Source organism: Lampris incognitus, chromosome 9, assembly GCF_029633865.1.
Source record: "Lampris incognitus isolate fLamInc1 chromosome 9, fLamInc1.hap2, whole genome shotgun sequence".
NCBI classification, from domain to species: Eukaryota; Metazoa; Chordata; class Actinopteri; order Lampriformes; family Lampridae; genus Lampris; species Lampris incognitus.
In genome coordinates this window covers 13,820,347-13,844,048 of record NC_079219.1, presented here as the reverse complement: position 1 = coordinate 13,844,048, position 23,702 = coordinate 13,820,347, and the positions used below count along the sequence as shown (strand labels likewise).

Genomic DNA, 23,702 nt, shown 5'->3' with positions numbered 1-23,702 from the left:
GTATAATGAATGTGTCCATCTTAAGGACAATGACCTCACTGTGTAAGGACACTGGTAGTTCAGATGAATACCATAAATAATAAACTCTCTTTGTTTCCGGTGTGGTGTTCAGGGATGTACAGATAATGAAGTACACTGACTGTATCCCTCTTGGTTCCTCAGAACCGGTCGATAGCGAGTGGATGCTCAAAAGGATGCTGCGGTCTCATCATTCAGAAAATACTGTACCTGCCACTTTCCACCAGGGATTATTCCCTTCCATTGAGAGTTGTGGACTGCTGTAAATGCCACCCAACGTGGCAGTAAGTTTTAATTAAACCCAAAGGGAAAAGTATTAATTATCCCGTCGCCCATCCTGAATTGGCTGGTGTCTGCAGGCAGATTCTGACTCGAATGTTGATGATACGGAGGTGAAGGAAGTGCAGTTGGACGGTTTAGTGCAGTTATACATACAATTTCATAAAGCAAGCAATACTGCTTGGACGTGAATCAAGGATAGGAGGGAAACTGCATTCCCCTAAATCCAAATAACACCTACTTTAGAATTTTCAACAGTAACAACTTTGACAAGTTTTTTTTTTCAAAGCCTGTCCTGAACGTAGTCTTTTACCAGTGGATTGGCCCCCCATTTTTCCTCATATATCCATCCATCCATTATCCGAGCCACCTATCCTGCTCTCAGGGTCGTGGGGATGCTGGAGCCTATCTCAGCAGTCATTGGGCAGCAGACGGGGAGACACCCTGGACAGGCCACCAGGCCATCACAGGGCGCACACACACACACACACACACACACACACACACACACACACACACACACACACACACACACACACACACACACACACACACACACACACACACACACACACACACACACATTCATATCCAGGGACAATTTAGTATGGCTGATTCACCTGACCTACATGTCTTTGGACTGTGGGAGGAAACCGGAGCCCCTGGAGGAAACCCATGCAGACACAGGGAGAATATGCAAACTCCACACAGAGGACGGCCCGGGACGACCCCCAAGGTTGGACTACCCCAGGTCTCGAACCCAGGACCTTCTTGCTGTGGGGCGACTGCGCTGACCACTGTGCCACCGTGCCGCCATCATATATCTAATAATTGCCTATTCTTTTCACTGCATCTTATCTTGTCATCACTTCACATCCCTTCTTATTCAACAACGTATCTCTTCTTTATCTTCCACATTCATTTCAGCATTAGCAATAGACTCATTCTGCCGAAAAGCACTACAGAGCACCACAGGAGCTCATTCCTACCTGTGGCCATCAAACTCCACAACTCCTCCCTCAGAGTGTCAGACACTCGGGTTAACGGTCACTGGCCTGGCCCTTCGACTTGTTTTGCCCTGTCGGGTTTTGTCTGTGCTGCTTGTTGTGTGCTGGGGTAGTGCAGTATAGATAGGGTGTTACGTGCACCATGCTTGTTTATATATTTTGTTCTTATTTCTATTTCTTATTTTATGTTTTATTTCTATTTGTTTCCATTTTTCTTGTTTCCATTTGATTCTATTTTCTTGTTATCGTGTGTCTTGTCAGTTTTTAGTGGTTTCTTACTAGCGCGTGAGTGTCTGTAATAGAACCCCATTCCCCCTCGGGGATGAATAAAGTATTCTGATTCTGACATAATGTCTGTTTTATTATTCAACTGTGTCCCCTTTTCTTCTGTTGTAATGCAGCTAAGTGACCATCATGATTTCAAATATGCAAAAAGAGCTAGTCTCTCTCTCTCTCTCTCTCTCTCTCTCTCTCTCTCTCATCAATCTCCAAAACACAACGAACAGTCCACCATACCATCATCCCCCCTGACTTTCTCGCCAAGGTCATGTGACCAGTGCAGTCACTGGATGACTGACAGATAGATGTGTTGATTATACCTGGAGGAGATCAGGATCCTCATCACGTGCAATGTCCAGAGTTCATTAACTAATTCGTTCAATCATCCATCCGTTGTTCATCCACTCCTTCTTTCTGTGTACCTGCTCCATCTAGTTCAGTGTAGCGGGGTGGATGGAGCCTTTGGTGTCCTGGGCATGGTACCAGTCCATTGAAGGTCACACACAGACAACTTCTCACCTACATTGACACCTACGGGCCATGTGGAGTCTGTACCTCCCCGGATCTGATGTCTTTCCACAGTCTAGTGTGAAACTCAGGTAAACCCCACACAGGAGGCCTGCCGCTGAACCCAGCAGCCTCTCACTTTGAGGCAACAACAGGCAACTGCCACCAATGTCTACAATTGTGAAACTTATACACAAGAGAGCTCATCACTCTCCGTATCTCTGCCTAGAAGCTCGCACATATCCCTATCTCTGTCAGATGCCTCCAGGTGTTTGTTAATACAGAAATGGAGTAGCACTGATAGAGTATGCATGCCATCTCCCCGGAGCAGCCACCAGTAGAGACCAAGGGAGGAACCCGCTGGTTTCCATTAGCCTTCTGAGCCTGGTTAACATAAGATTGTCCCTGGGGTTGGTAGGAAACAGGCACAACTGGGCTAACTACTTGATTATTGCTGATGAATTATGGACACTGGACATTTCAAGGTTGATTTGCATAAAGTCGCGAGAGGCTGATGCGCTGAGCATATTTAGATTCGCTGGCTGCCATTAATTTGCCAGATTTATTCAGTGCTGTTGTCAGTCTAAGCTCACACTGCCTCTGTTTTTCTTTCAAACAAAATTTTAAGTATTAGCACATTCACCAACTGCAAAGCAACCACACAGAAAACAGCTTCTGGTCATGTGACCTTCGGTAAAGTTAACTTGACTGTACAGATTACATCAAGATCAATAACATGTCATTTCTCTTTTTTTTTGGATTTTTTTTCTCCCTTTTTCTCCTCAAATTGTATCCCGCCAATTACCCCAGCCTTCCGAGTCGTTCCGGTCACTGCTCCACCCCCTCTGCCGATCCAGGGAGGGCTGCAGACTACCACACATCTCCTCCGATACAGGTGGAGTCGCCAGCCCCTTCTTTTCAGCCGACAGTGAGGAGTTTCGCCATGGGGAGGATTATGTGGGAGGATCACGCTATTCACCCCCAGTTCCCCCTCCCCCCCGAACAGGTGCCCCGACTGACCAGAGGAGGCGCTAGTGCAGCGACCAGGACACATACCCACATCCGGCTTACCACCCGCACACATGGCCAATTGTGTCTGTAGGGACGCCCGACCAAGCCGGAGGTAACACAGGGATTCGAACCGGCAATACCCGTGTCGGTAGGCAATGGAATAGACCGCTATGCCACCCGGGCGCCCATAACATGTCATTTCTGTCGAGTTGATGGCTAAATATTTGCATTACAACACTCAGCAACGACATTATTCTGAATATCAGTTGCAGTAGGAGGCCGGGATATGAGAGCAGAACACTCACCCCGCAGGAGGTCAGAGCTGAGATGGGGTGCATTGTGTGTTCGAAACAGCTGCCAGTCAAAGTCATCCTCCTCCCCTTGGGTGAAGTCACAAAGATTGGGGTCTGAATCCTCATCAAAGTTGCATCCAGCTGCTGAAGAGAGACAGTAACAGAGTAAAAGAGTGAGAAAGACATTTTAGTGTTAAAACCTCCTCTTCTAACCTATAGACTCATTTGACAAAAACCGTGATTTGGAAGGAAGGGACACACCACGGCCTCGCCTTTGAAATTTCCTCTTTGGAAGAGTAGCGCGTGTTATTTGGCCATTCTTTGTGTGTGTCTATTAAACTCATCCGAGCTGTATTTTGCCACAATGTGCCTAGAGTCCCATTACTGAAGACTGGTGGAATGCCAGACAATCAACCTGCAACAATCCCCACTCAAATCCTTCACTAGCCCAGCACCAATGCAATCTGCACTGCAGATTGCCCCCCCACCCCCGCCACCACCCTCTCACTGAGAGAAAAATACACACACATGCATGCACGCTTTCAAACTGACAATAAATTGCACTGAGCTATAATTATGCCCTCACACTCAAGCACACAAATTCTGGCAGAAGTGGTGATCGCCCAAGCATTTGAAGAGAATTCTACCTCCCATAAAACAAACACAAACGAGACTACTGAACAAAATGCACACACACAAGGGCCTATACAAATAGTAATGATGTCTGGGGAAGGCAGGGGAACCTGGAGAACATGGCAATTCATAGCACACCACAATGTGCTATAGCTCACCTTGCAAAAAGCTAATTTTTTTTAGATTATATTCGATAATGATAGCTTTTCATGGCCCTTGGGGCCCTGAATAATGCACTTCTCCTGCAACCATTGCCTTATCCCACATTAGCCAAATGGTGAGTATTACAAAATAACTGTGGGCAGCCTGGACTGCTACATGACTAGAACCTGTGCCAGTTATGGTTGGAGCAGGACCGCAAGAGACGTAAAACGCTAATGACGGAAATAACCATAACCAGGTGACTCCTGCGGTCTCCTGTGGTCTCCTGCTTTAGTGCTGCTTATTCTTCTCTAATCGGCTAATTGAGACTAATGGTCTCAGTGTTATGCGATTCGGATTGCAGAAAACCACAGCTGGACTCACTGTAGTTATGATCAGTTAAGCTACAACTTACTAACAACTATTAAATGGTTTTAGCTTTTGGCAGGTAAGTTCATATGTTACAATCCAGATAAAACAACAGAAAAGGAAGGACAGTATGGGGCTCTCCACAGATGGAAAGGATGTCAGCGAAGCAGTCCTGTTAGCTTTAAAAGGATCCAGTTAATCTGAGGTGCTGAACCTCTTCCAGACGACATATTCTTTGGAGTGCAAACATAATCAGGATGCCCTTGCACACCAACCTCTGTTACAGCAGCTTCTGTGATAATACAAAAACAACAGTCTATCCACCACCATGTGAGCTCCAACTACAGGCTAATGGTAGCTGTGAACGAACAGGGTAAGGAATGCGTTTCTCCTCCAGATTTGATTTATTGCACGATGCTGGGCTGTTGCAGCACAGATCTGCTGTTAAGGCCAGGGGTTAATTGTGCCGCACTGGGATCTATTTCCAATAGAGCAGCCAGAGATATGGGACCTGACACGTCCAAACGCTGGCACTATATTATTCCCTGCTGCTTTTGTAAATGAAGCCCACAGACTCCTCCCTGCTAAAGTCTCATCATCCAGAGGCAGGGGGTTGGGAACAGCCACGGCTCCCTGGGAATATCGTCTCCTTGAAATGCATTGGATGGACACAGTTCATCTGTCAGGACAAAGACTGGAGCGCTTGAGCCATCAATTCTTTCTTTGCCCTTCCTGGTTGAAATGAATTAACATCAATTTTAAACCTATTTTGTGTGTGCTTTGATAACTGTTTTATTATGAAATATAATTCAAATGTTAAAAAAAAATTCCAATATCTCAAGCAGCAAGAGTACACCAGCACTGTAATCTAAGTGTAATGAAACATACTTTGGAATTAATGACATCAGTTCATTCGAAAGCATTCATTCTGTGAGTGGAATGGCTTTGCATAACTTGAGTCAAAATGGTACTAGCCAGGTCATAAGAACTGCATCAAAGCATAAAGCGAACCAAAAAACAACCCTTTTGCACCTTTGGCCTAGTTGTATTTTACTCTCTTTTCTCAATGCAGTGGCACTGACGAAAAGACAGGTGGCGGAGCCAGAGCTGGCAGAGCTGAAGACACTAAGATTTTCATTGGGAGTGACAAAGGGCAGGATTCGGGAAAAAGTATGTTAGAGGGACAGCTGAGGTTGGACTGTTTGGAGACAAAGCAAGAGAGGCAAGATTGATATGGTTTGGAACTGTGTGGAGGAGAGATGCTGGGTATATTGGGAGAAGGATGCTGAATATGGAGCTGCCAGGCAAGAGGAAAAGACGACGACCAAAGAGGAGGTTTATGGACGTGGTGAGGGAGGACATGGAGGTGGCTGGTGTGACAGAGGAAGATGCAGAGGACAGGAAGCGATGGGAACGGATGATCCGCTGTGGCGACCCCTAATGGGAGCAGCCGAAATTAGTAGTAGTAGTTTTCTCAACGCGGACCTAGCCAAAAAAAAAAAAAAAAGCTGTTTCAACATGAGACATGATTACTGCACATGAGTCAATGTGTCCACATCAATGACCAATACAAATTCTGCCCAATGCCATCAAGGTGCTTCCAAACAGTGGGCAGATGAGGCTCTCTCCGTCATCCAGAGATGCTGCTGTTCTGAGTGGCATTGATAGCGGCGACTGGACACAGCACTGCCACTGTGGGGCTCTTCCGCAAACTATAAACAGTCAACAGAGGAGACAGCCCAATTTTGCATTGCCCTGGTTCATAGGAGCAAGTTGTTTTTAATCTGTCCACATTGATATGTTACTATTCAAATACTATCATAAACACCGTTTATTGGCTCATATCGGGTAATCCAACTTTGACGCTCATATTGCTCCATGCCCAATTTGTTTATTCTATTGCTGTCTTTGTAGCCTGGTGAGAAGGCGTCATATAATTCATGGTACTTGGATACTAGTAAAATTAACTTCTCCATCATTTTCCCCAATGCATGTTTTGCAGTTGCTATGCCAACATTGAGCAGATGTTGTTGTTGCTGCTGTTGGGGGGGGGGGGTAAAAAGAATATAGAGCAACTTATGCTCTTGGTACAACTGCACCCACTTCTTTACGAGAGGAAAAAAAAAACAGATTTTCGTGATTTAACAAAATAGAAGGATGCATGGAGACTAATAAGCACTTAAAGTACTTATTCTTAAGGTTCCAGGTGAGTGATCTTTTTTTAATTAATGATCTAAATAATGAATTTCAGACTGAAAGACTGATTGGTGGATTGATTATTAATTAGGAGCTTCACTAGGGAAAATTACTGTTATTAAGAAACAGAGCTTTCCTTTTTTCTTTCAACGTTGTGATTTTTTCCCCCTCTAGAGTTGGCATATTGCACCAAATCACCATGGCGCCCTTTTTCCATGACCCATCACCGCCTGCAGTTGACAGATTTCTGCAGAGGTGACCGGCTGAAGGCAGCATTCAGTGCTTTCAAACAGTGGCCGGTTGCCACAAATGATTTTTATTTTTGAGTGCCATTATCATATTAATCCTATGCTAAGATTTGCATTGGGAGTGATGAAGAAGGACAGGATAAGGAACGAGTATATCAGAGAGAAAGCTCAGGTTGGACGGTTTGGAGACAAAGCAAGAGAGGCAAGATTGAGATGGCTTGGACATGTGTGGAGGAGAGATGCTGGGTATATTGGGAGAAGGATGCTGAATATGGAGCTGCCAGGGAAGAGGAAAAGAGGAAGGCCAAAGAGGAGGTATATGGATGTGGTGAGGGAGGACATGCAGGTGGCTGGTGTGACAGAGGAAGATGCAGAGGACAGGAAGAAATGGAAACGGATGATCCACTGTGGCGACCCCTAACAGGAGCAGCCGAAAGTAGTAGTAGATATCATATTAATCTTGTAGAAAGTAGGTTTGTTACAACCGCCTCCTGAAACGGTCATCGCAGACATTATAAGCGGCTGCTGGGCTGCTTTCGTCCACCATTTCAAAGAGGTTCAGGCTGCAGACTTAAAGGACAGCTGGTGGACACGGAGCACAAGCCAGCAGGTATTACGAACAAAAGACTGCAATCCGATTGGGCTCAATACAGCTGATATCGCATCTCGACCGGCTCCAACGCTCAATCTCTCGGGTCGGATTGGATCAGGTCACCTCCACTCACTTCCAGAGGACGCGACTTATCCCCCAGAGATGTAGCGCCGCCATTTCCAAGACTCTTGGGGCGGCAGTAAAGAAGCAGCAGAGGCTACCACTATAACACACTGTTACAAGCTCCAACGGCTCGGCTGTCACTGAGTAGAGATGTAGGAGGAGGTGGAAATTTGTTCCAAACAGCCCCTCCAGGTTGCTAGCACGTTGGCGGGGATATGTAAAAGTGTGTCCTACTTCCATATGTGCATTTAATCAGGGCTCCGACTTTGACACTCGGCTCAGATCACTTCTTAGTGTCACACGTGGCGGTTCAAATTGGACTTAGTAGCCTCCCCCCGTTGTTTGCCTTTCTCATCCCCTTGCCTCGCTATCTAATTAGGGTGTTAGCTATGCACAGTGGATATTGTTACCCAATCTTTGCTTATCCCCTTTATTTATATTCCTTTACGCATGGCAACACCAAGCGAAGCTAATTTGGAGCGGTACCGTTGAAAGAACTTTACACTTGGATAAATTGAAAGAAGGTCCCTCACATCACGCTATGGAGAGGACAAAAAAAATAAAAATAAATAATAAGCCACATATTTTATTCTCCATCTCTCTCCCTCTCACACACCTACACAGAAACATGCATACACATAACTCCAGTAATGACTGAAGCTTACAGGAGGTGGCGCTGACACGGTGTACGACGAGAGAAAAGGGAAAAACGTGGGGTGTGAAACCATTCGCAGGACTCTGCTTTGCTTTCATGCCGACTTCAATAGCTGCCCCGAGTGCTATTTATCGAGCAATCCGGGGGTGGGGAGGGGGTGGGTAATTAACACCGGGAACTTGAGAATAACCACAGAAACCCAGCAGGATGAGACTCTTCCACTCTTGACGTTATCGACACCCGGGGAACCAAATCGGGAAGGTACTCCAGTCCCCGAGTACTCCACTGCATGTAGACAGCCTCGTCGAAGTCCGGGGTGACCGACTGCGGGGCCGGATCCAGGTGGGAACAGGCGAGTGATGCCGAAGGCGTCTGCGGAGAGAGAGAGCGGCGGATTTGCATTGCTGAGAGTGCGGCCAGATGCATCAGCGGGAGACAGGTATATTTATTCTCTGCCGAGGCTCTCCTCCCCCAGCACTGCCCCGGCTGTCTCTGAAAGCCATCTATCCCCACACCTGAATACGCAATGAAACCATGTCTGTGCCTCCCCGGGCATTAATATCTCAACCCCAGTGGCTATTAGAGCCCAGTCACACGTAGAGAAGAAAGAGGGCCAGGAAATGGACTGCTAAAGGAAGGGTAAGAGTTGGGGATGATAGTCAGGTACAGTGTAGGACTGTTAGATACAGGGGTGCAGGGACGGAATTTTTTTTTTGATTCAGTGCAAACCCACGATACGTACAATACTAAGTATTGGCAATCATTGAGGACTATTGAAGTATTTCCCCTGAAGCACAATGCTGAAGCACAACTAACAGATGCTGTGAGGAGAGATGCTTGATGGGATGTACATATCTGAATGTCTGGGTTTAAAATGTTTAGTTATTTACTCTGGGACACAGACTACGTTTTACGCTTTGCAACATGGGCCTTTAAAATAAATGCATTTTGTTGTACATTTTGTTTGTATTGTTGCAGGTTACACATGTTATTGTACATACATGAAAGGGGATGGAGCCTTAAGAGAATCCATCCATTCATCCATTATCTGAACCACTTATCCTGCTCTCAGGGTCACGGGATGCTGGAACCTATCCCAGCAGTCATTGGGCCTGGACAGGCTGTCAGGCCATCACAGGGCCGACACACACACACACCCATTCATACCTAGGGACAATTTAGTATGGCCGATTCACCTGACCTACATGTCTTTGGACTGTGGGAGGAAACCGGAGCCCCCGGAGGAAACCCACGCAGACATGGGGAGAACATGCAAACTCCACACAGAGGACGACCCGGGATACCCGAGACCCCCCCCCACAAGGTTGGACTACCCCGGGGCTCGAACCCAGGACCTTCTTGCTGTGAGTCGATCGCGCTAACCACCACGCCGCCCGCCTTAAAAGAATCATACTATCAAATTGCAAAGTTTATAAATTTATGATATTTGAAAGACAATAGTATAAAACTGGCACTAAAATATCTTTGTACTATTGTATCAGGAGGTACCTGCTGACCCCCAGCCCTGTTAGAATATATACATATGACACCATAGGATATTAGCCTCTAAGTTAACATGGCAAATGACTTCATGTACTATACAAGTGCAAAGCCCTGGGCATGTCTTGAGGGCTTACAGTTAATCAAATGCATGCAATAACTAAACTCAAACCGAAACCTAAGTCCCAGTCAACTACACTTAATGTTGTAATTTATTTTGCACTTACTTTTAAAGACACATCATTTTTCACCCTTAAGAGCTGGTGGATCTAGAAAGCGTCCCCTGGAACTTCGTCACTAGAAAAGCATTGTTCCTTCGGCGTCAGCTCTTTTCTGTGCTGTATTTTAAAAGGCAAGAATCGGGGGAAACAAGGACACTATGAAAGAGGGAAGACAAACAGAGCTTGCCGTCTCCCGTTTCTCTCCTCAAGAGAAGGAGAAATAAAAAAACTTCAATAATTCCACTTCCCAGCTCCTGTGGGTTCGGGTTAGGGGGGTGGAGGAAATCTCAGTTGACACCGCTGATAAGGAGTTATCATAATTATCATACGCTCTTCCAAGCACTTTCATGTAGGTCTATTTTCAGTGGATGCCTTCTCGCAGAGAGGTTTGAACTGATATGCTGCCTCCCTCCATCCCTCCATGACATGCATCCTAGACACTTTCCTATTCCCTCCACATGTGGAGAGTGCGAGACACGACTGGGTTCTGCTATCAAAGCAACTGTTCGAGACCTAATAATAAATCAGTTGAATCAACAGGAAGTGGGTATCCTGTGGTTCATGTTTCCACTCCGGTCTCGTTTTGTTTTTTTCCTTGAACACATTCCTCTGGAGTTGCGTAAGATGGACACACCTGGAGAGACAAGGTTAAGAAACTAAGGGGGCGTCCGGGTAGCATAGCGGTCTATTCCGTTGCCTATCAACACAGGAATCACAGGATCGAATCCCCGTGTTACCCCCGGCTTGGTTGGGCGTCCCCACAGACACAATTGGCCTTGTCTGCGGGTGGGAGGTCGGATGTGGGTATGTGTCCCGGCCGCTGCACTAGTGCCTCCTCTGGTCGGTCGGGGCGCCTGTTCGGGGGGGGGGGGGGGGAGGAGGGGACTGGGGGGAATAGCGTGCTCCTCCCACGTGCTACATCCCCCTGGCAAAGCTCCTCACTGTCAGTTGAAAAGAAGCAGCTGGCGACGCCACATGTATCGGAGGAGGCATGTGGTAGTCTGCAGCCCTTCCCGGATCGGCGGAGGGGGTGAAGCAGTGACCGGCACGGCTCGGAAGAGCGGGGTAATTGGCCAAGCACAATTGGGGAGGAAAAGGAGGGGGAGGGGGGAGAAACTATTCCATCCCCCCTGCTGCCCAATGACTGCTGGGATAGGCTCCAGCTTCCCCGCGACCCTGAGAGCAGGACAAAGGATGGATGGATATAAAAAAAACAAAGTAACGGCGTTGCCAGTTTGTCACCTATTTGAGCCTTAATGACTGGGAGATAAATCTCTCCAAGTTGAAAACAAAGTGGAACAAGACGTCTCCCAACTAAACGGGGATCTTCGTTTACCCCTTTAGCACAAGTCCATTTGCTGAAGTGCTAAACCTTGTCTAAATTAACAAGCAATCCTTCCCTTCTGATTCAGCTCAGGGTGGTCAAGCATCTGTTATCTTTTAATATGTATGCACAGTGAGTAAAGTCAGAGGAGAACTAATTGCACATTTAAATTGTATTGCCGCTTTATAAAGGTGACGACCCCCGACAGGATATTATATCTCCAGTTGCAACGGACTGAAGGACCATGACTAATAAAATGACTGTATACTTCACAGCTAATAGACTCAAGCCCATATTTTCAGTAGACAGTCATTTAGTGAGGTCAAAGTCCCCCACAATGGCACACATTTATCTTTTCAACCAGTGGACAGGTGTGTATCCTGAAAGGCCTCTGGACACCTGTTATAAACGTAAGCACAGGACCCCCCATTTAACATCTACACATATGTAGTACCGACGAGGCACACACAACATCCCATGTAGTCCATGTGCACATCAAACGCAGACATTCCTATCCACCATGTGCCCCGACCTCTGCCATTTGCTAGCTACCCTTGACTAGCTAAGCAGGAACGACATGACTTTTCATCCTAACCAAACCGCCTCCAGCAGCCTCACTAGCAAGAGAAACCTGTTGTCTATCAACTCCGCTAGTCTAAATACCCTGTAGCAGCTTCAGTACTCTGCTGCCTGTCAATTCCGCTGACAGGCGGGGAACCCATCGCTGTCTTTACAGCCTGAAGCCCGTCAATCGCACAGGAAGACGAGGAGGCAGGAGCATGGGAGGGGAGCACTTCAGTTCACTGTGTGTCTCTGTCTCGCACTCTACCCATTGTTTCTGGTGCGCACAATCTGAACTATAGCAAATGTAGCAACATCTATGCACTCTATTTTTCTTTTTTTTCTGACCCCCCCCTTTTCTCCCCAACTGTACCCGTCCAATTACCAGAGGTGTAAAAACCCAGTCCAGAAAGTAAAAACCCTAACCGTGTCTTTACTCCATCCATGTATTAAACCAGCTGATTTGGGAAACTAGTCAGTGCAATCTGATGGTTTAGTAGCTACATGGGTGGAGTAAAGACACAGTTAGGGTTTTATTTTCTGGACCGGGTTTTTCCACTTCTGCCAATTACCCCACTCTTCCGAGCCGTCCCGGTCGCTGCTCCACCCCCTCTGCCGATCCGGGGAGGGCTGCAGACTACCACAGGCTTCCTTCGATACACGTGGAGTCACCAGCTGCTTCTTTTCACCTGACAGTGAGGAGTTTCGCCAGGGGGACATGGCGCATGGGAGGATCATCCTATTCCCCCCAGTCCCCCCCCCTCGAATAGGCACTATTGCATTTAGAAATCACGTCAGGACAGACATAACAGGCACCCCAACTGACCAGAGGAGGCGCTAGTGCAGCGATCAGGACACACACCCACATCCGGCTTCCCTACCGCAGACATTGCAAATTGTTTCTGTAGGGACGCCCGACCAAGCTGGAGGTAACACAGGGATTACCAGTGATCCCCCGTGTTGGTAGGCAACGGAATAGACCGCCACGCCATCCGGGATGCCCGGCAAATTTCACGTTCATACGAAAGATGGGTTTTATTCATTTGGTTTTTATTTTGTCTTTCCAATGCTGTTGTCTCTAGCAGAAGCTCTTATGTTGCCTTTGCCAGCAAAACCAAATACAGTCAATCTTTTAACATTTACTTCAACGAAAACAAACAAACAAAAACCAAGCGGCTGTATGAGCTTACTGAGGTTTTCCACATTCCGCCTCAAACAAAGCACAGCGGTGAATAATCATCCATTTTGAAAGGTCTGGAAAAGATTTGTGATACCTGAGAGGGACCTAGTGCGGCGAATTTGCTGAAAATTACCGGCGAGGCATTTCCAAAGGCCATGACTCAGCGGCGGAGACGGGGGAGCGCCGAAATATTTTACGCAGGCAGAAGTGCTATTTCATTTAAGTTATAAACAATTCATTTTCTGGGGCCCGTAGAGTCCAAGGTTTGAAGCTGAGCAGTGCAACTTCTGGCCACTAGGATAAAAATAAATAAATAAGAAAAAACCGGTGCGAGCGAGACCATTTAAGGGTGTCAAATATATTTGCGGTGCAGGCCGGCAGATGAATCAGCATTCATGAGCACACAAGGCCTACAGAGAACACAAGTTTTATGGGACCGGGTCTGCTTGTGTGTGCACGGCCTTGCACCTTTTTTTTTTTACTGGTCAGCGCTTGTCGGAAAAGAGACGTAGCTGTAAACGTGGATCTACAGCAGCAAACCTGTCGTTAAAACGGGGGTCTCCACAGCCTTGCCAAGGGGACGTGCTTAAGTGTGGTCCCTAAAAAGGGATTAAAAAACTGGCTTCTTTCACATAGCTCAACCCTTTATTTCCCACGGTGTGGTGTTTTTTATCGTCTTGAAATGTCAAATCTGAAACCAGGGATTTTTCTCCGTTAATAAATATTTATTCTATCTATCCGGACCATGGAGTCAGGTTACGTACTACCAACTGGCATCTTTACCGTGGCGGGAAACACTCCACACACGGGACCGCTGTTGAAAAGTTTGACCGGGTAGGACGAAACACCGGTGCAGCCGCAAACACGTTCCTACCCAAACAGGAAATAGGGGTTGAAACGTGATGACGAGTTGGCGATGCTTCCGTTGGACACGTCATCTGCCGATTCTACAACCGACGCTGCCGTGGAAGAGTTCCCATGTAGTCTGATGTGGTTTCTAATACAGTAGATTTGTCTTTGTTAGCTTTTGTCTGAGGATGCCATATTTACCATGATGGGAACGGTTTACTGCTGATGGCAAAAAGAAAAAAAAACAGCACAGTTGGGGGTTTTATTTTTTTTGGGGGGAGGTATTTTAACATTCATCTGATTCCATCTTAAATAAAAATGAACCTTTTGGCTTAAACAGTTACACATACCAAATGTACACAACTCAATTGATTTGCATCCTGTGTCACGACATGCTGCATCTTCTCTCTTCCCCTGTTCAAAGTTGTCTTAAATGCACGGTTAAGGTATGGAAAAAAAAAACATTTTCAGTATAAACTGGCCCCTTTTCCCTCCACAGAAAAAGCTCGCCAGGATAGCTCTTGCTCTATCTTCATAATCCACCGGACCCTGTTCTTGGCTTGTCAAAACACAAGTGTCGACCTACCACCTTCCATAACATAATGCCTGCCCCTGGGAATTAAGAGGGATCCGTTTCGCCGCTCTTGGAGCAATTAATGTAAGGACACGGCGAGATTACATAATTCGTGCAGGACTTGACTTGACATTGGACTAAGCTAATGAAATAGAACAGAATAGAATAGAATAGAATAGAATAACGCCATAAAGAGCAATGCAGTGTAATATTGCACAATACCATACAATGCGATATGGAAGAGGACAGTCTAATTGGACTGAGGTGGGAACATGGTCAATTTTTAATCGGAGTTGTTGTCCAGGAGTATTGGAAAATTCAGCTCCAAGAAAGAGTGGATGGTGAAAGGGCCGGTGTTAACGCTTGATAATAGATTCAATAGCACAGTATGAGCAGCAAATCTGCATAAATGTATTAAAGTAAAGTCTTTGGTAGGAATGTCTAATACTAGTTCTGTGCATGCTCATCTACTTAAAAGTTCAAAACCACCCGCTGACTTCTGGTGTTAAGAGTGAGTCGTGTCTGGCTGAGATTACTTGATAAGATGCCCTTGCTGTAATGTTCTCCCCACTGTCGCAGTATGTTTAATGATTACAGTATTTCAAGAGAAAAGCATAGACACGAATATTTTGCAGTTTTTGCAAGTTAATAGTTTGAAATGAGAATAGCTAAATTAAAACGTGGAGTATTTTGATAAGCGTCTTCATGCATGCTCAATAATCCAGGTACGCAGGCCGGTGGCCACTCTTTCAAGGATGAGGATGTGCACATCCTTGATAGGGAGGAACGCTGGCTTGAACAGGGAGTCAAAGAGGCCATCTATGTGAAGAGGGAACGACCGTCGCTGAAGGGGGGGGGGCTAAGAGTACATCTGTCGCCATCTTACAATGCTGTGATTGCAAACATTCCCCAATCCTCTGTGAATACTACACATGGCCATTGACACTCTAGTTAATGGTCACGATAATTTGCGTATGAAAGCGATCGTTGTTTTCAGCCGTTATGCCACTGTGTTGTTTATGAGGGTGGGGATACCAGCAGTCAGTTGAGACTGAAGAGGCCACTTAGATGAGTGATGAAACGTATCCGTCAATAAACCTTGTATCCAGATGAACTGATTCAACTTTCTGTGATATTGCGATTAGCGTCGCTTCTTATTTGATGATTATGGTACAGGTAGTTCCCGGGTTACGAACGCCCAAACTTACGAACCGGCCTCCGTAAAGCCTATTACTTTAAAAAATAAATAAATAAATCGAGTTACACACAGTGGTTCGTACTAACGAATGGACGAACTACTTTGCGCGATGCTCAAAACACTGCGCGTTTTAGGCGGTTCGTGAGTCCGAGGGAGAACGCCACGCCGTCATCGTCGTTTTGAGCCCATCCATCCATCCATTATCCGAACCGCTTATCCTGCTCTCAGCGTCACGGGATGCTGCAGCCTATCCCAGCAGTCATTGGGCGGCAGGCGGGGAGACACCCTGGACAGGCCGCTAGGCCATCACAGGGCATTTTTGTGAGTTTAAAATGACACAAGTCACAACAGCCAGACTAAGGCACCCACCCTGGCTTTGGGAAAGGAATTAGAAATTGATGAAACGAAAAATATTTCTCTACATTTTTTGGGACTGACCTGTGATTCTCCTTTTGCTCATGCAATGGAAAGTCTGACCAGGGTTACACAAATCTGAAGGAAAAATCCAACATAAGAGTACGAATGTAGGTGCGTTAAGGGCTCATGAGGGCACGTACAGAGGCATACAAGAATATGTTAAGAATGAGCTGCAGAACCGGCGTTAAACACTATTTGCAGCACTTCAGATTGTGCGATATTGCATGGTAACCCGGGAGGAGGTTTTTCTTTACAACTCGTGTGAGCAACTTAATCAGGCTTTTCTCTCATTTTGCGAAGGGACTTCATTCGGGTTATTGTGTGCACGTAGTAGTTACACAAAGTCAGTGATAGTATACTAACCAGCTTGCAAAAGCAGAACAAAAATATTTATCAATCCAATTATCCTGATCCCTAACAAGACAGTGGGTTGTCTCAACTAAAATCTTTTCACATTTCGGTCCGCTCCTCTTCACACTGAGACACCCTGCCATTTTATCAAGGCTAACAACCAGACAGCAGCAGTCCATGTCCACCTGGTGTGGGAAGCCGTTATAGGCATACAGCCCTTTGACACAGAGTGCACTTACTTCCTGGTGCAGCTCTCGCTTGTCTTGTTGCCCGGTGTTTTGTGTCACTCTGACTAACATCTCTGTCACACACTCGGGCCGAGCAGCCAGTCCATTGTGCGCATATGTGGCTGCATGTAAATGTGTGTTTGTTTTGTGCGTAGATATGTCTGCACATGGGTGGACATGAGTTTGAGTGTGCCCGTGTCTGTCTGTGCACGCACACATCTGTGTATGCATGCTAGCGTGCACATCTGTGAAATTATGCTGCTGCCGTGAATTGACAAGGCGCAGACAGGCTGGTATTTGAACAGTGATAGACACACAGAGAGATGGAGATAGACATCCAGAAATCATGCAATTATCTCTTTGCACAAACAGAACCACTAGAAAAATAGCCTGAGAAACGCTGAAGGAGCCAGCAATTGATGAGCTTTGTGGCGCATACCCTGATGAGCCGAAACATTATGACCACTTGCCTAGTATGCTGTGGTCCTCCGCGTGCCACCACAACAGCGCCAACCCACCAAGGCATGGACTCTACAGGACCTCTGAAGGTGTCCTGTAGTATGCGGCACCAAAACATTAGCAGCACATCCTTCAAGTACTGTAAGTTGCGAGGTGGAGCCACCGTGGATCGGACTTGTCAGTCCAGCACAGGGCAACACCTTGAACACTCAATCAAGTTCCTCAAATCATTCCCGAACCATGGGCCTCATTCATCAATCATTCGTACGTGCAAATTTGTTCTTGCACACTCAGGAAATGTTTTAGCCCTGTGCAGTGTGGCAGGGTGTATTATCCTGCTGAAACAGGCCACTGTCATCAGGGAATACCGTTGCCATGAAGGCGTGTCCCCCATCTGTAAGGATGTTTAGGTAAGCGGCACATGGCAAATTGATGTCCACAGGAATGGCCGGACCTAGGGTTTCCCAGCAGAACACTGCCCAGAGCATCACACTCCCTCCACCGGCTTGTCATCTTCCCACAGTGCATCCTGGCGCCATATTTTCCCCACGTAAACGGTGCACACGTAAACAGCCATCCATGTGATCTAAAAGAAAATGGGATTCAACAGACCAGGCAACCATCTTCCACTGCTCCAAGGTCCAGTTCCGATGCTCGCATGCCCATTGTAGATGATTTCGGCAGTAGACAGGGGTCATCATGGAAACTCTGACTGGTCTGCGGCTAACAGCCCCATACACAGCAGGGTGTGATGCATTCCTCCCATAACCAACATTAAATTTTTCTGTGACTTGTGCCACAGTAGACCTTCTTTCAGTTGGGACCAGACAGGATAGCCTTCGTTGCCTTCAGGCATCAATGAGCCTTGGGTGCTCAACACCCTGTCGCCGGATTGTGGTTTGTCCCTCCTCTGACCACTGTCAGTGGGTACTCACCACTGCTGACCAAGAGCAACCCACAAGCCTTGCCGTTTCAGAGATGCTCTGACTCAGTCGTCTGGCCTTAACAATTTGGCCCTTGTCAAAGTCACTCAGGTCTTTTACCCCTACCCATTTCTCCTGCATCCAACACATTGATTACAAGAATGGATTGGTTGCTTACCATCTAATCTACCCAGACCTTGACATGCGCCCTTGTTTGGAGATGATCAACATTATTTGGTTACCTGTAAGTGGTCATAATGTTTTGGCTCATCAGTGGAAACCTTATTTTCTCTCTCAGGTCATTCCTACCAACTCTTAAAGGGGTGTAGTCAGGAAGTGATCACTGCGACCTTACATTTAGGAGGGTTCTGTTAAATGTCAGCGCTTGCGTATCTTGCTTTTGAAGGAAATTGGTTTAGCATCCGGTCCCCCAACCTGCCCTGAATTGGTACTTCTGTATCTCAGCGCCGTGTTGCCTAGAGCTCCTGAGAGAGGCGAAGACCCGGAATGAAACAGTGAAGAGTGTAAACTCAACTGGTTCACTTACTAGAAATGAAATTAGCTAAATTAAAGCTGCTTAAGAATAACATCCAAATCCCATATTGCCAATGATCTCTCAGAACACCATATTACAGACAATTGTCATTCGCTGTATACAGTGGCCAACTTTTTTTTCCTTATAAGCCCTGATGAGTACCAGGCAGAAGATGAGACGTGTATACGGGTAATGCCAGAGCCGGTGCTCATTTGGAGACATTGCTGTTCAATTTCAAACATAATAAAGCAGCAAGTATGAGTGTTAGCACTGGTCTCTCGGGAACTAATCAGCGAGATCCCGACAGTGTCTGCTGTTGACTCCATCTGAAGTGAGAGGAGGGGATTTGGAGTGCAGAGCTGGCTGGGTGCATCAGTGACAGCGGGAGGAAAGTTGGAGGACAGCGCCATGTCCCAGTAATGTTAGGCTGAGCAGAGAGAGCAAGAACAAAAAGCCTTGTATAAACTGATTAGCCACGCTTCAGTCACAGCACTTTGAAGGCAGAACCAAATCTCCTTGGGGTAAAATATATTGCTCAAATCTGCAATTCCATCCTGTTCCCATGATGGAGACAGATAACTTCATTTATGTTTAAGAGTTTACTGGAATACCATGAATATCAAACCCACACCTAGAGAAAATGCATTGCTTGGACAAATTTTTGGAAATCATTTCATAAAATGTGCCAAAATACACGCTTCGTGGAACAAAGCAAGCACTACTACCCCCATCGTACCAGAATTGAAAATTAAAATGAAAACTTTCCGTATTGAGAACATTATGCTGTGTATCTTTGAGAAGCAATTCTGTGCAGGTTTATGGGAGAGACTAGACAGGGGTTAGATCAGTGTTTCCCAACCCAGTCCTCAAGGAACACCTATCCTGCAGATTTTCTTTGCAACCTGTTTGTAGTTAATCAACCAATCAGCAATGAATTATGTCAGACGTTTCACACTTTGCATAATTATGTGCTGGGAGATGATTGGTTGAGTAAGTACAAGCAGGGCTACCTATGCAGGGTTACAATGAAAATCTGCAGGATAGGTGTTCCCTGAGGACTGAGTTGGGAAACACTGGGTTAGATTGTTTAAACTGCAGGATTATGGACAAATTGTGCGAGATGGAAAGAAACCCTCCATCTCTGCGACTCCTCAGCCTGTCTGTGTTCCAATGTCCTACGACTCTAGACAAAGAATGAACCCCTCTCTCTCTCTCTCTCTCTGATTGTCTGTGAGTGGTGGCATTAGCGCGATGCGCCTGACAGTGGCATATGTAGTGATTTTACATTTTTGTGGTGACTCATTCTGATTGGAAGGATATTGCTAGTACACCGACAAATGATGTATTCATAATAATATGAATACACTGTCACCATGACATTCTACAGTCAAACTTTAAAATGACGACAAGTTTGCCAACGGCAAATTTAATACCGCGGAAAGTAAATGTACCGCAAAACAAGGTCATTCGCAAATATATGAGCTTATAAAAGAAAAACAACCGATAACAACCTCCCGCACCCAATTCTCTATTTTAATTTGTGGAATTTGGCAACCCCATGTCCCACTGATGTCTGCTGTGTCTTGATAAAAAAGAAATTAAAGTAACAAACATGAATATCATTACAAAAATATGAATATTATCTTTATGATAAGATACAACAATTTGACTCTATAGAAAAAAAACATCAACTTTATTTGCATATACTTAGTGTAATATATTGATGAAAAAACAAGGGAAATAGGATGCTGCTGCTTTGGGAGAGTGGGGGGCAAGAGAGAGAGGGGAGAGAAAGAGTGAGAGAACAAGAGCAAGAGAGGAGAAAGAGTGAGAGAGCAAGACAGAGGAAAGAGAGAAAGATTGACAACAAGAAAGAGGGAGACAGAGAGGGAGAGATAGCGAGAGGGAAGGAGGGATAGTGAGAGAGAGAGAGAGAGAGAGAGAGAGAGAGAGAGAGAGAGAGAGAGAGAGAGAGAGAGAGAGAGAGAGAGAACATAGCAAGTAGCGCTTTCTACTGGACCTCGGCCAATCAGCAGGGGACAGTATTTGAGGTGAAGAGCCTGGGGGGGGGGGTGAAGAGCGGGAAAGCTGCCAAACCATGCTGTTCGAAAGCTAATTATACTATAGACCCATTGTGAGGGAGGTGAAGGCTGAAGAATGAGTTGAGCTCGCCATAGGAAGCGTGCTGTAGTCCACACAAAAAAGAAAGAGTTCTACTCGGAGCCATACTTTCCATTTGGTTGCAGTTACATGCTAGCATGCTGGCCCTTGCGCTTGTTCGGTTTTCTTTCCCTCTCCGTTGATCACTTGCACTCCCCCCCCCCCCCCGCTTGATTTCCAGGAAACAGCGAATGCGGGGAATTCTTCAACTTCAATCAGCGCGCCTACTGCGAGCTTTGATGAGTTCCACGTGTCTGTCGACACTGAAAACCCGAGTACGACTCGCTGCCAAGCACCGAAATTGCGCCTAGTTTCATTAACAGCGTCTACCGGCGGCGAGGTCTGCACCAGGTACCTGCAGTTTATGAGAGGCTTTATTGGGCTATTAAAGTGGGAGGCTTCACAACAGGCTCTAAATGATGGTGGCAGCTGTCTTAATACGCACTTTGAGAACAGGTGACACGAGAATTTGGAGCTGTCTCCTCAGCTTCAAAGTAAAGACAACCAGTCAGATTCCTCAGTGCTTCGAAAGTCCTTTTATGTTTCTGGGTTTCTCGCGCTCTCTCTCTCTCTCTCTCTCTCTCTCTCTCTCCCTTTTTTTTTTTTTTAGCTAAATAACAATATTTGTGTTAAAAGTGTTGCTTCTCAACTTCAAACTGTCACAACTTTCAAGGCACAAAGATTTGCGCGACCTGTTTACAATATTAAATTGCCTATAAAAAAAACAAAACAACAAAACGTGATTTCAACGAGCGATTTCCCTCCCTGTGAAGCACTCTGGAGCACTTTATATGACCAAACCGTTCTTCGTCTGTGTAATCTCTGTAAAAATTCCGCACCTTTAAGGATTAGTCCCCTTACACCACTTCTTTTAGAAATCCCTTAATTCCCCCCCCCCCCATTGAAGACATCACTTTCAAGATCAAAGCAAATTGCCACAAAATTTGCAAAACATTTTACTTGCACTTGTTAAGGACCTGAGCAAGGGTATTATCTGCCATCGAAGGCTGCCGGCTAGAAGAATAAAGACCATACGGTGACGAAAATTAAATCAAATCAAATTAAAAATTCCCCCAGGGCGTGGTATGGAAGCTTATAATGGTCAAAATTCAAATGAAACTCTAATCCAAGTTATTGTAATTTCCAAGGTATGCGTGCGTTGTTTGTGACAAAATGTTAATTCAACTGCAATAATCCAAGCTGCGTCTGAATCTTGATTAGAGAGTTCACGGTTACGCTGGTTGTACTTACAATTATATATACTTCCCACCAAATGTTTGACACGTTTCCAACATGGCGACTAAGGGTTAGCGCTCCTCCAGCTCAGAACACGTCCAGCTAAACGTAGCAGCTGCAGTAGGCAACATGAACAGCCATCCATCCATTATGCAAACCGCTTATCCTCACCCAGGGCGGCGGGGCTGCTGGAGCATATCCCAGCAGTCACCGCGCGGCAGGCAGACGGGAAGACAACATGAAGGTTCCAATACAAAACCTTCCAGCCCTTTCTGTTGCCTCGTATCACTCCGCTAAGCCCCTCCCACCAGGGCCGCATAGGCAGGCCAGAACAAGGCTCAACTTGGACCGTAGTTGACAATCCATGTAAAACAAATTTTGTTTTTGTTTGTTTGTTTGTTTGTTTGTTTTCCAGTGGATCTCTTAGTTACATTAATATTGTTCATTTGTTCATTTGAAGCAGCCATTTCGAGTTGGTCTTGATGATTGTTGACAATAAGACACTCGTGTGGGGAGCTGGTAATGAAGGGAGAACTAGTCAACACAACCACAAGCGACCGGCGGAGCAGGGCGGAGGCGAATTGATCGAGTATACCAGCGGTGGCTAACCATGCTAACCAGCCGGACTCCACACCAGGTGATTTCACTGATACAGTCTTTTCCTCTCAGTGAAATCACCGGTGTGGAGTCGGGCTGGAATGAAAACCTGCATACTTATGGCTCTTTATTGCACATGGTTAGGCACCCTCTCTGAAATGACCCGTGATTAGCTAAAGTCTCCTGTCATGGGCTATATTTTATAAAGCCTGAATACAGAGTTAAGAGGAGGTGCAGAAGTCTAGTTTTCTCTCAGGCCACTCGAATTTAAATTACAATATGCTGAAAGACTATTAAGGATTTTTTTTTTGCCCAACAAAACAAAAAACCGCCTATCCCAGCTTTAATCATGATATATATTTTGCATTGCCCAAACAACTAACATTTTAAGATAGACAATGCAAGTTCATATAATGTGTTAGAATACGTTTAATTTCTTTTGATTTAGTATCTATTTAGGCCAAGGTTTAGACATTTATTAGACTTTCAACTTTTTAACCACATTTAGCCTGGTTTGATCCTAGCTGGTGCATATCACTTATAAGTCTTCTAGACGTTTAGACAAACGAATACTCAACATTATCGATGCTTGACAAAGAATCATTGACAAAAATTAACATTGACGACTGGTCGTTTGACTTTTCATATGGACCTTTGTTCAGCCATGGTAATGACTTTCATCTAGAAGATGAAAGATAAGTGTTTTCATCCAGAGGACATCCACACCAAGTCACCATGTTCACATGTTTTTGCATTGGTGTATTGAAATCAATGGGAAGTCATTCATTGGAATGGTGGTTGAATGACACTCAGAAATTCCACAATAATGACGTCATGAGGACTCGTCGTTACGCCGGCTATGTTCTTTTACACTGAACCCCAATAAGCAACCCGCGGGCCAGGTTCAGCCCACGAGAGCCAAATGTCTGGCCCACGCCGACTCATTGGCACTAACATACCTGTGATAACATGTGAAAGAAATCGTGTGCTTCTCCACTTTATTTTGACCTCACCCCAGACCGTACACTTCACCTATGCC

The 23,702-nt window shown here is 45.8% G+C and overlaps 1 protein-coding gene across 1 annotated transcript in view; it reads right to left on the bottom strand.

The window, feature by feature from the left end:
* Positions 1–23,702, bottom strand: part of ptprub (protein tyrosine phosphatase receptor type Ub) — a 224,877-nt gene that overhangs the window by 158,704 nt on the left and 42,471 nt on the right. The window contains exon 2 of the mRNA XM_056286802.1: positions 3,407–3,538. Coding sequence (XP_056142777.1) covers positions 3,407–3,538 — 132 coding nt within the window. The remainder of the gene's footprint in view (positions 1–3,406; positions 3,539–23,702) is intronic.